The sequence below is a fragment of the Schistocerca serialis genome, chromosome 3 (assembly GCF_023864345.2).
Source record: "Schistocerca serialis cubense isolate TAMUIC-IGC-003099 chromosome 3, iqSchSeri2.2, whole genome shotgun sequence".
NCBI lineage: Eukaryota > Metazoa > Arthropoda > Insecta > Orthoptera > Acrididae > Schistocerca > Schistocerca serialis.
In genome coordinates, this window is record NC_064640.1 from 58,670,959 (window position 1) to 58,683,301 (window position 12,343).

At 39.3% G+C, this 12,343-nt stretch overlaps 1 protein-coding gene across 1 annotated transcript in view; it reads right to left on the minus strand.

The window, feature by feature from the left end:
- Nucleotides 1-12,343, minus strand: part of LOC126469709 (tyrosine-protein kinase transmembrane receptor Ror2) — a 50,591-nt gene that overhangs the window by 25,097 nt on the left and 13,151 nt on the right. The window contains exon 2 of the mRNA XM_050096894.1: nt 8,977-9,147. Coding sequence (XP_049952851.1) covers nt 8,977-9,055 — 79 coding nt within the window. The 5' untranslated portion in view covers nt 9,056-9,147. The remainder of the gene's footprint in view (nt 1-8,976; nt 9,148-12,343) is intronic.

The following is a 12,343-nucleotide window of genomic DNA, read 5'->3' on the forward strand; positions in this document are numbered from 1 at the left end:
CTAAGACAGTATGAGTTGAAGCTCTTGAAACTGCTATTCCAACGGAGAACACACCTCCAAATAAGTCAAAGCTTCTCTCACAACAAGGGCATCTCTCACACAGATTGTCTTGATGCAGGTAATACACTGGAGAGTTTAAAGTCTCATAATTCACAGATTACCAACTCCCACTCGTATACAAGCTGCTAGTGTCACACTAAAAGCAATGGTATCCACACAAAAAGCACTTTTCACAGCATAATGTCCAAATCTATCAGGTATTTTTATCACTTACCTGATCTCCATAAAATACCATGTGACGCTTCCCCTGGCTTAGTAATAGGAGAATAGTTTCATGAACATTATGAACAATTTTCTCAACTGAGCATAGCTGTTGCGTGGCTTACAGCACTCTGGAACCCAATGAAATGAATCTTACCCTAGATCACTACTTGGAGTTTTATACTGAACAATGTAAATTTTATAGGGTGACTGATTTAGAAAATCATTGGTAGAAATCACTGAGTAGCCCAGAGAGTTTAGGTGTGTGTGTGTGTGTGTGTGTGTGTGTGTGTGAGAGAGAGAGAGAGAGAGAGAGAGAGAGAGAGAGAGAGAGAGAGACCACTCCGAAATCCGAAATTCCAATATTCATTACAAAACTGCAACACAAAAAGTGGAATAGGCCTACGGAAAACAGCACTTTAGGTGCTTTACTACTTAACTTGAAGACACTTTGTTTGTCTTTAGTAACTGTCATGAGAGTAAGACTTAATTTTCACCATTTCTATCTCAATTAAACACTATTTTTACTAGACTTCATAAATCCATATCAAAGCCCTGTGGAGTGATTAACTAAGGAGTAATGTGTATCTTTTAATTTAATTTCTTAGGTTTTTTTTTATAAGAAATCCATTTAAAAAAAGTGTGTTGTGACAGTACATGCATCTGAGTGCATCAAATGTCTCAAAACTGATGTAAGAACTCCTGTACAGAATAAAGGTGTGTATTACAAGGAAGCTCCTCAAATTCTATTTGAGAAATCTGTGTTATGCCATCACGTATTATCCACAAGCTATGGTACACTGCATGGCTCAGATTACTTCATACCCATATTATCGAATCCTATCCTATTCCATTTGTGTACTGAGTCATGGAAGAATGAGTGTATACATGCCTCTGCACATGCCTTAATTTCTCTTATTTTATTCTCATGATCCCTTTGTGAGATATACAATGATAGAAGCATAAAGGTAACACAGTATCCTTTGAATACTGGTTCTCTAAATTTACCCAGTTGGGTTTTGTGAGAACTACATCAACTTTCTTCCAAGGATTCCCATCAAAGTTTCTAAGCATTTTTTTACACTTTTTATGGGTTATGTTATGATCCCAGCAACATGTGTCTGAATTTTTCATGCCTATTGTCATGCCTACTTGATGAGGATCCAAACAATGGAACAATACTTTGCAACTGGTTTCCTGTACAGTTGCACTGTACTTTACCATGACTCTTCCAACAAATCTAAGTCTTCAATCACTCTCACTTTTCATGTCTGGTGATATTTAGAGGCAGGTCACTGCTGTGGACAAGAGACAGGTTCATGTAGTAGCCTGCCCCTTGTCTTTTTACATCACCCTGATCATATTAAAATTTGATTCCTGTTTCTTACTTTGAAAAATTACTTTCTAGATGTGAAAGGAAACAGTATTGAACTTTTATCCTAATTGCATAATATTACAAATTATGTATGTGTATGGTGTGGTCTGACCACACAAATACTTTTACTTGGTCAAAAAAATACACATAGTGTTCTCAATTTTTCACTTAGTACTGCAACTGCTCTCATATATTACATAATAACTAACTTTTTTCGTTGATGTTTTCCAGATGTCTAACTTGTAAGTTTGGCAATAATACGTATGTAGCTTCTCAAAAGCTTTCAAATGCAATGGCAGTAAGAAAATCACATGGCTTTACTAAAAAGTATTTTTATTTGTATGGAAACTGAACATGCCTTCAAGACAAATCAACAGATCACTTTCTACAGCAATGGTGTATTATGTACTTATCTTCAAATGAGTAGATATTTCTTTATACAATGCAATGATTTAAAAATTGATTTTTTGCATCCTGTAGCTTTAGTGGCATAACTGTCTTGAAATGCCAGCTTATGAAAGTTCTGTGCACTTGCTGGTACCAATAAACTTTTATTGTTGATTTATACACAATTATTCTACAAAGCAGTGACAGAAGAATCCAGCAATACAATAAAATTTTGATTCAACTTGGAAACTAATGTCAAGAAATAGTTGTTAAATGTTCTGTGCACCTGTAGTGGATAACTAACTTTTCATTTTTCTGCAGTAAGTACACAATCTCTTAAGAATCTTCTGTTTGCCCTGATACTTCTTCCACATGACATAAGAGTGTTAAATTTCGTTGCGAGAGCCCCAGTCCCCTCCCCACAAGTCACTTTTATTTCATGCATGGTTATGGCCTGATCTTCTTCAACACTAAGATTACCTGCAGGGAAATGCAGAAAATCGACTGTGACTGCACTTCATCTTATAACGCAAGTAACATTTCCAACACATTATGCCACAAGTCATCCATATGGGTTGACTATCACTACTGTATTTCTATTCGGAGTATTTTAATGGAAGGAAGCTGAAGTTATGTAGAAAAGTATTACATTTGGTATTCAAGTGCCCGTTGTTTGGTCATCGCATCAAAATGTCACAGCTAACTCCAGAAAAATAAAATGATAACACTCCTCTTAGCTGATGATCTTAATTGCATCAACTGGAATAAGAATGGAATCACAAGGTGTATTTGTGAGTAAAGGAAGTACTTTGCACCTGCACACTCTGCAACCTATCACAAACTATCCCCCCTCCCCTCTGGGCAACACTTTCCTCTTGGTTCTTAATCACACTGTTCATACCACACTATTCATTCCATGTCTTATTTCTATTCCTTGCAATAATTCTTCTTGTCATCCTGTTGTTCTATTAACCCTTGACAAAAGCTGGTGCACTGCTTACTAGTGTATCATCATTGACCTCCAACTCGCTCTGACTCCTCTTCCTTCATCTTTGTCTCCTCTTGTCCTCACATCATGTGGGTTCCTCTCATCCTGGAGTCTTGCTGACATGCACCTCCTTCCCAACCCTTTGAAACCTATCCCTCTTTCCTCCTTACCAAATGAAGTTCCAAAAATTAGGTATAAATTTTTTCTACCATTATTGTGTGTCTGTCAGCAGCACTGGAATTTTGCTCCCTGGAGGTAATTACTAGCCAGCCATATAGCTTCTTTGTAATGTGGGTTTTCCCTAATGAATTTGTATTTGATATGGAAAATAACAACTGCAAAAGAGATGGTAATACAATACATTAATGGACTGAGCTTCACACACTAATCTTAGGAAAAAGTAATTCTTCTCATATTTTGATTGAACAGCTCACTTAGTCTTTTGCTAAACATTCCCCTAACACTGAATCAACTTCCACCAATAACAGAACCTTACTTGTGCAGGCATACCTCTTAACTGACTTCATCCTAAAAAAGTGCAAGTGTTCACCCTACCAGTTACCACAGGAATTTGTCTACCACTTGATTGGATGTGAGCAAGGGACTTGCAGCAGTTATAATCTGTTCATAATGAACAATGTAACTGCAGATATTGGCCTTAACATTCAAACACTTCATTATCTTTAATTGTTGAGGACTCTTACTCTCTTACAACATGGCAGACAAATCATCCTGCCATTCTATTAGAGACTGGAGACCTAATCAAATCATACTGCTACTCTTCAACTTTGAAACATAGTAAGTATGACTGAAGGTAACACTCAACTTCCTCAGAAGATAAATTTGAAACCCGTATTTACAACCATTTTTTAATTCATTTACATGAGAGGAACTAGTTTCAACACTGAAGAGCAACAAGAAAATTTAGAATTCATTCGTTTACTGTGGATGGTGTGCATTTAAAAGCTAAACATAGTGGAACAGAGAAAAATATTAGCATTTAATATCCCAACAACAATGAAATCATTAAAGAGTACAAGTAACAGGATCACACGCTCAGAATGGATAATGACGTGGAAGGAAATTGGCTGTGTCCTTTTCAAAGAAAACATCATAACATTTGCCTTAAGCAACTAAGGGAAACCACGGGAAAGCTACATCTGGATGGCCAGAGATGGATTTAAGCGATGGACCTCTCAAATGCAAGGCCAGTGTCATAACCGGTGTGCCACATTGCTCAATACCAAATATAAATAGCAACACTGAAAAGTGTCATGTGAGAAATCCAGTCTATTAAATGAAGAAGTTTGGAAGAGTGCCGAGCTCTTATGAAAATAATTTCCACCAAGAAAGTGCTGAAATAAAATGCATCACCATCAAAGTAAACACCTATTATTTTAATATGGACATCACACGGTATCTAAATATTTGTTAAGGGTTGCAGATCTTAGCCTACACATCCCACTACATGTCTTATGTTAGTTTTCAGAATTAAAACAAATTTTGTATTTACAAGAAAATATGAGAACACAGTCTCTATGTGACTCCACAAAAACACCAACAGCAGACAATCTTGTTGAACAACCTGTTGACCGGAGATACCCCCGACACGTTTGATGGGTGAAATTCCAGGAAAATGTGCAGGTCAACAAAGCAGGAGATGGTTGGCATATTACTCGACACATCTGGTCTGACATTCTCATTTTGAAAGACGGCATGTTAAGTTGACTGGAAGAAGGGTACTACTGTTCGTTTTAAATCTGTCCTAAAATAGTCTCCGTTTAGAGTGCTCTCAAGTAATAAGTATCTAGATTGAACGTCAAATCCGACACTGTCTGCTACGTTTGTCAACAGTGTAGACTGTTAGAATGTAGTCATCATGGTAGCACTCGACACATTATGTGACCATTAATGTAAGACAGTAAGAAGTGGGACTCATCTGAAAACTTCTGCCACTCAGAAGAAAATCAACAACATTTACATGCCAACTGCAGTCAAAGCACTTATGGTTTCTAGACAATGGAGGCCAGCCCAACAGTAGGTGTGCTAGAAGTTCAACTCACTCGAAGCATTGTCAAACTTTCGACACAGCAGGCCAGATTGCCACTGCTGTGCTCCACAATTCAGTGATCACTATGAACAAAGCTGCATGGTCTCTTATGATAACTCCACAAGAACACAATTATCTCATGCTTAAGTTGCAGTTGGTTGTCACTCTGTATGACACAGGTTCCAAATGCTCAGCACAGAGTCCTTGGTGGGATTGCAATTTTCACAATTTTAGTGAATTGACCAAAGTGATTTATTTTTTATTCAATCAGACATTTCTGTCAGTTACACAGCCTTGTAAAATTTGTTAACTTACACAGACCTTATTAAAAAGAAAAGAAAAATGCCCTTTACAAGCCAAAATATCATGCTATGACAAACAAATTCTCCAGAAAACCATAATTCTGCCTTGTGCAAACTCAGTCACAAACTGATAGTGCACTATTTGACATGGCCAATGTATAATGCTACTTGCTTTCACATTCCCACCTTGTACGATGGTGCTTCTACCAATGACCTTGGGGTAAGAATGACCTTTCCAGTGTCACAAGAGGGAGATGCTGCTGGGCCACTGTATTTGCAATCTTTGTCACTTACTGTGCTCTGCACAGCTTCTGAATTCAGATTCATTCACACAATCCTTGGCCAGACTTGCAATTTTCACAATTTTAGTGAACTAACCAATGTTATTTATTCAATTTTTATTCAGTCAGATACTTTTGTCAGTGCCACAACCTGGTAAAATACACTCTTAACTTACACAGATATTATTAAAAGAAAAGACAATAAACAATAAAACAATAAAACATACACTTACAAATAGCAAATACACTCCTGGAAATTGAAATAAGAACACCGTGAATTCATTGTCCCAGGAAGGGGAAACTTTATTGACACATTCCAGGGGTCAGATACATCACATGATCACACTGACAGAACCACAGGCACATAAACACAGGCAACAGAGCATGCACAATGTCGGCACTAGTACAGTGTATATCCACCTTTCGCAGCAATGCAGGCTGCTATTCTCCCATGGAGACGATCATAGAGATGCTGGATGTAGTCCTGTGGAACGGCTTGCCATGCCATTTCCACCTGGTGCCTCAGTTGGACCAGCGTTCGTGCTGGACGTGCAGACCGCGTGAGACGACGCTTCATCCAGTCCCAAACATGCTCAATGGGGGACAGATCCGGAGATCTTGCTGGCCAGGGTAGTTGACTTACACCTTCTAGAGCACGTTGGGTGGCACGGGATACATGCGGACGTGCATTGTCCTGTTGGAACAGCAAGTTCCCTTGCCGGTCTAGGAATGGTAGAACGATGGGTTCGATGACGGTTTGGATGTACCGTGCACTATTCAGTGTCCCCTCGACGATCACCAGTGGTGTACGGCCAGTGTAGGAGATCGCTCCCCACACCATGATGCCGGGTGTTGGCCCTGTGTGCCTCGGTCGTATGCAGTCCTGATTGTGGCGCTCACCTGCACGGCGCCAAACACGCATACGACCATCATTGGCACCAAGGCAGAAGCGACTCTCATCGCTGAAGACGACACGTCTCCATTCGTCCCTCCATTCATGCCTGTCGCGACACCACTGGAGGCGGGCTGCACGATGTTAGGGCGTGAGCGGAAGACGGCCTAACGGTGTGCGGGACCGTAGCCCAGCTTCATGGAGACGGTTGCGAATGGTCCTCGCCGATACCCCAGGAGCAACAGTGTCCCTAATTTGCTGGGAAGTGGCGGTGCGGTCCCCTACGGCACTGCGTAGGATCCTACGGTCTTGGCGTGCATCCGTGCGTCGCTGCGGTCCGGTCCCAGGTCGAGGGGCACGTGCACCTTCCGCCGACCACTGGCGACAACATCGATGTACTGTGGAGACCTCACGCCCCACGTGTTGAGCAATTCGGCGGTACGTCCACCCGGCCTCCCGCATGCCCACTATACGCCCTCGCTCAAAGTCCGTCAACTGCACATACGGTTCACGTCCACGCTGTCGCGGCATGCTACCAGTGTTAAAGACTGCGATGGAGCTCCGTATGCCACGGCAAACTGGCTGACACTGACGGCGGCGGTGCACAAATGCTGCGCAGCTAGCGCCATTCGACGGCCAACACCGCGGTTCCTGGTGTGTCCGCTGTGCCGTGCATGTGATCATTGCTTGTACAGCCCTCTCGCAGTGTCCGGAGCAAGTATGGTGGGTCTGACACACCGGTGTCAATGTGTTCTTTTTTCCATTTCCAGGAGTGTATTATGCTTCTGCTACTGCTGATGATGATATGAGCAACAGTGCGTGTTAGGTACTCCACACCAAATGCAATAAAAAAATTTGTTACACTTCCATTATACAATAAATCTCATGAATTTTAAAGTTGTTGATTCATATACATACCTAGGGATTATAACTGCTAACAACTTGAACTGAAACCATCACACAAAAAATGTTGTTGCAAAAGTGAACCATAGACTGCTTTATTGGCAGAACACTTACAAGGTGCAGTAAATCTATTATGGAGACTGCCTACAATACACTTTTTCATCCTCTTCTGGAGTATAGCTGCATGACATGGAATCCTTAACACAGAGGACATCAAATAAGAGTAAAGAAGAACAGCTCATCCTGTGTTATAGCAAAATCAGAGAAAGAGTGTCACAGATATGATAATCGAGGTGGCGTGTTTTGTCCTCCAAATATAAAATTATTTTGTTGACTCTCCCCTACAAAAGAAGAAATGAGGATCTTAATAAAATATAGAAATCAGAGTTTGAATGGAAAGATTTGGTATTCATTTTTCCCTGTACTATTTGGAAGTAGAAAGGTAGAGAAAGTGGTTCTATGAACCCTCTGCCAAACAGAATAATTGTGTAGATGTAGATGTGCTGACTGTGGCCTCTTAGAAGTAAGTACAGAAGTGTGAAAGTTGAGTGACACTCGTCACTACTTTTTATGAAACCACACACCCTCAAAGTTGCTTCTTCATCAGAGAGGTGGGCTGCCTTCATTCATTTTGTTCTGTCAAGTGAAGTCTATTTAGTTTTCTGTAAATACCCATGTTTCTAATACTAGTAAAGGTAGAAAAAATCACAACACTTACAAAATTGATAGGGAATGTGGTAGTCATTCCTGACCAATAAAACACAGGTTTAATCCCTTATATTTCCCTTTGCTGCTTGAAAGAGAAAGGGACTGAAAATGGGAGGAAAGAGGAAAGACTGGGGTTTAAAGTCCCACAGACAATGGTATCATTAAAGATTGAGCAAGAGCTTAATCAGACATGATGGTGAATGAAATCTACTGTGTCTCTGTTATCCAGCATTTGTCTTAACTGACTAAGGAAACCAGAGAAAACCTAAATCTAGATGATTGGATATGATTTGAGCCCTGATCCTCCCAAATGAGTCCAGTGCCATCTCATAATGTGAATGTACAGGGAGACAGGGTAGCAACAGACAAGAAATCCATACTGAGAGCCCCAGTCCAGCAGACCACTGTAGTGCACTGAAAGAACAACATAGACAATGATGTTTTATGTCAGAGGGATTAACCTTTTATAAGAAACACCAGTACTGCAATGATGACAACTAGCATGAGATGATTTAAAAAAAAACAGCAAAAAAATCCAAGTGTTGGGACTTAAATACAGGTTGTGATACATGTAATTTACTCAGACACTTTTAAAAAATCCAATTATTTCTCATGAGAAAAAATTCATGTGACTCTAAAAATTAACAACTGTCAATTTCCTTCTTCAATGTCTGTAAGCAACTTAGCCTCACAATATATTGGCAGTAGATAATTACTATGAGTGCTGACTACGAGATGGCAACAAACAAGCTTTAGGAATTTTGTGACACAATTACACTGAATTCCATTTAGTCTCTTAATTAACCAATTTCGGCTGAATATTACTTACCAGCACACAGTACACTGCTTGGCAGTTCCAGTTGTGCATATAGCCATACTGCAAGTAACAATGGAAATGGTGCCATCATTCAATAGCAGCTTCCTCATCAGACAGCATGTCACACATTAGATATGCCAGTTCATGGCTACTTATGCTGTTGTCATTTCCCAGCAAGAATACCTAGTGAAAAAAATTACTATTAAAAAGGGAGGACGAGGAAAATATCTAATCATGTTTAGTAACAGGATCTCACAAATTAACACCTGGATTTTTTTCCCAAGCTGATCATTACTATAAGCAGAAAATTAACCACTATCTCGTTCATCACTGTAGACCAGGGGTAGTCAATCTTTTTTACCTACTGCTCACTTTTGTATCTCTGTTAATACTAAAATTTGCTAACTGCTGACTGGCTTCACAGTATTGGTGATTTATAAAGTAAGCAAGTAACTTTACTTTCTAAAAATTATAAAGTAGAGTTCCAGCAAGTTAAAGCCTATAATAATGTTACTTACCAGACACTTAAGTCAGTTTTTTTTTTTTTTTTAATCTAATGAAAATGTTTTTGAAACCCCTACTGCCTACCATGAAAGATGGAAACCGACTAGAGGGCAGTAGGGCCCAGGTTGACTACCACTGCTGGAGGTTGATGGTTCAATGAGAGAAAAAAGCTCAGAAACTCTGACACAAACACAGTGTAGCAGGAATATTTAGGCAACCCTAGAATGAGATGACTATATTTAGACAGTAAGCCAATGCTGTTATATAGTTGGATAATTTACTACACTTTTATGTGTGTCTCCCGGCAGTACTGATTATTTTACCTGCTGAAAGTAAGTACTGGCCAGTAATTCTGTCTTATAATTTCATCATAGTAGTTTGTTGACATTACAAAATCTAGACAATTTACTGCACATTGTTTAATGATTGAGTGAACCAAACTGCAGCCTCTCATACAATAGTACCAAAATTTTATACTGTCACACAATATCAGCTCATTTTTGTGTTTTCATATTCGATTTATTTATTCATGAAAATTACACATAACACAATATACTGTTGACTATTCAAAGCAATACCTACGAACCATATTCTACACCCAGAGTGAATGTTCGCTCTGCAGTGGAGTGCGCGCTCATTTGAAACTGCCTGGCAAATTAAAACTGCATGCTGGACTGGGACTAGCACCTGGCACCTTTGCCTTTCATGGGAAAGTTTGCTACCAACTGAGCAATCCCCACATAACTCAACCTCTCACAGCTTTACTTCCACCAATACCTCATCTCCTACATTCCAAACTTTGCAGAAGTTCCTTTCATCTGGGTGTGTTAGTGTCTCATGATATGCAGGACACCTTCTGTGAAGTTTCAAAGATAGATGAGGTGCAACTGGAATTAAAGCTGTGACTGTGGGTTGAGAGTCATGCTTGGATAGCTCACTTGGTTGAGCACTTGCCCATGATACGCCAAGGTTCAAATCCGGTCTGGTACAGTTTTAATCTGACAGGAACTTCCAAATAAGCACACACTATGCTGGAGAGACAAATTTCTTCTGGAAACAATCCCCCCAGGCTTTGGCTAAGTTATGTTTCTGCAATATCCCTTCTTATTGGAATGCTAGTCCCACAAGCTATGCAGAGCAACTTCCGTAAGTTTGGAATGTAAGAGATGAGGTACTGGCAGAAGTAGAACAGTGAGTGCAGCTAATAAGTAATGCTCAGATAGCTCAATCAGTAGAACACTCGCCCGAAAAAGGCAAAGGTCCCAGGTTCAAGTCCTGATCTGGCACACAGTTTTAATCTACCTGGAAGTTTCATACTTTATTTCCTGTTAATTACAAACTGTGATTAACAACAGTATCTCAAATAGAATGTGCAAAAATCACAGCTGCAGTAAATGTATTTTTGACTGTAAGTTTGGCCAAAAATTTTTGATCTTCTCTACTGGTAATTATTTATTTTATTTATTTATTTATTTTTGTTCATAGAGATGTATGTCATCAGTCTTTGGACTGAAGACCTTAACAACAACACAGTTGAGCATTTCATTAAACCTTTCGGTCATGGTGTCCTCATATAAGGACATACTAAATAAATGCTTAGTGTATAAAAATTTGTTAAATTTTATCATTTGTGGCTGTTGTCCTCATATTGTCACAAGCAGAGAGTTTATTTGAGAACAATGTCAATGTCTCCTGTCTATGTGTGGTACTACAAAACAAAAATGAATGTGCACAGTCATACGGCCACTTCCAGTAATCTTTGTGCCTCCAATCAGCCAGTTCATATCTTCTGAGTTTAGGTAAATAAATTATTTGTGCGTAGAAAGGTGCATTCTTGAAGGTGAAAACTAAAGGTGTCTTTCAGAATGAAAGGTAAGTGACATATTTATAGCTTTATAAATGTCTCCAAATAAGGACACTGTGATTGGAAGGTTGTAATACCATAGAAATTTAGTACATTGCCCCGAGTCCAACATAGATGAAGGCCACTTACGGAAGAAGTAGTTATCGAGCTCAATTCACCTGAAATTGATGATCTATCCGACGATCCTGGCGATAATTTTGAATAAGAGGACAATGATGGAGATAGTGTTACACATTTTATATCATACTGTATATTGTAAGCTCAGTAGCCTAGACGCAAAGCCTGCTAACTGACTGATAAGTGACACTGAGATAATAACAAAACACTAGTCCCATCCAAACGGCCATCATGTAGGTGCTCAAAAAATCTATATGACCGTGTGTCCACCTCAATATCAACATATAATGAATTTAACTGCCTTTTCATCTGGGCTACTCAGATGTAAGCTTTTTTATGAGTTTTTACTTTTGTAATAGCATTTTTCATTATAGGTTCTGGAGATCCCTTATCATTGGAGCGTAAAACAATGACAATGAACAAGACCACCCTGAAATAGATATTATGCAGTGATGGACATTGTTGATCTAGAGTGGCATCATAATTTTGGACAATTAACACCTAATAAAGATATTCGGTGGAGGAAAAGAGGAGTCACTTATATATCTCCTTTTATCGAATGGTACAAATGTTATTCTGAGGCAGTGAATAACCTTGAGAGTCCCTACCAATTTTTTTAACAAAAATGTCACTAATGTTCTTGTGCACAAATGTGTGGAATGTGCAAATATTTCCGTAGTTTACAGAAGTGTAGGTAATTTTGCTCCTACGACAGAAAAAGAATTCTTTTGCTTATAGGAATTCACGTTCTGATGGGAAATTTGAGATACCCCAGGATTAGATATTACTGGGAGCTGCGGGTACATAAGTTATAGTAAAACAATGGTAAGACAACAAGCCATTGGTAATGGCACCGAAGTTTGTGGGAACTGGAAACAAATGTGTGTGTAAAAG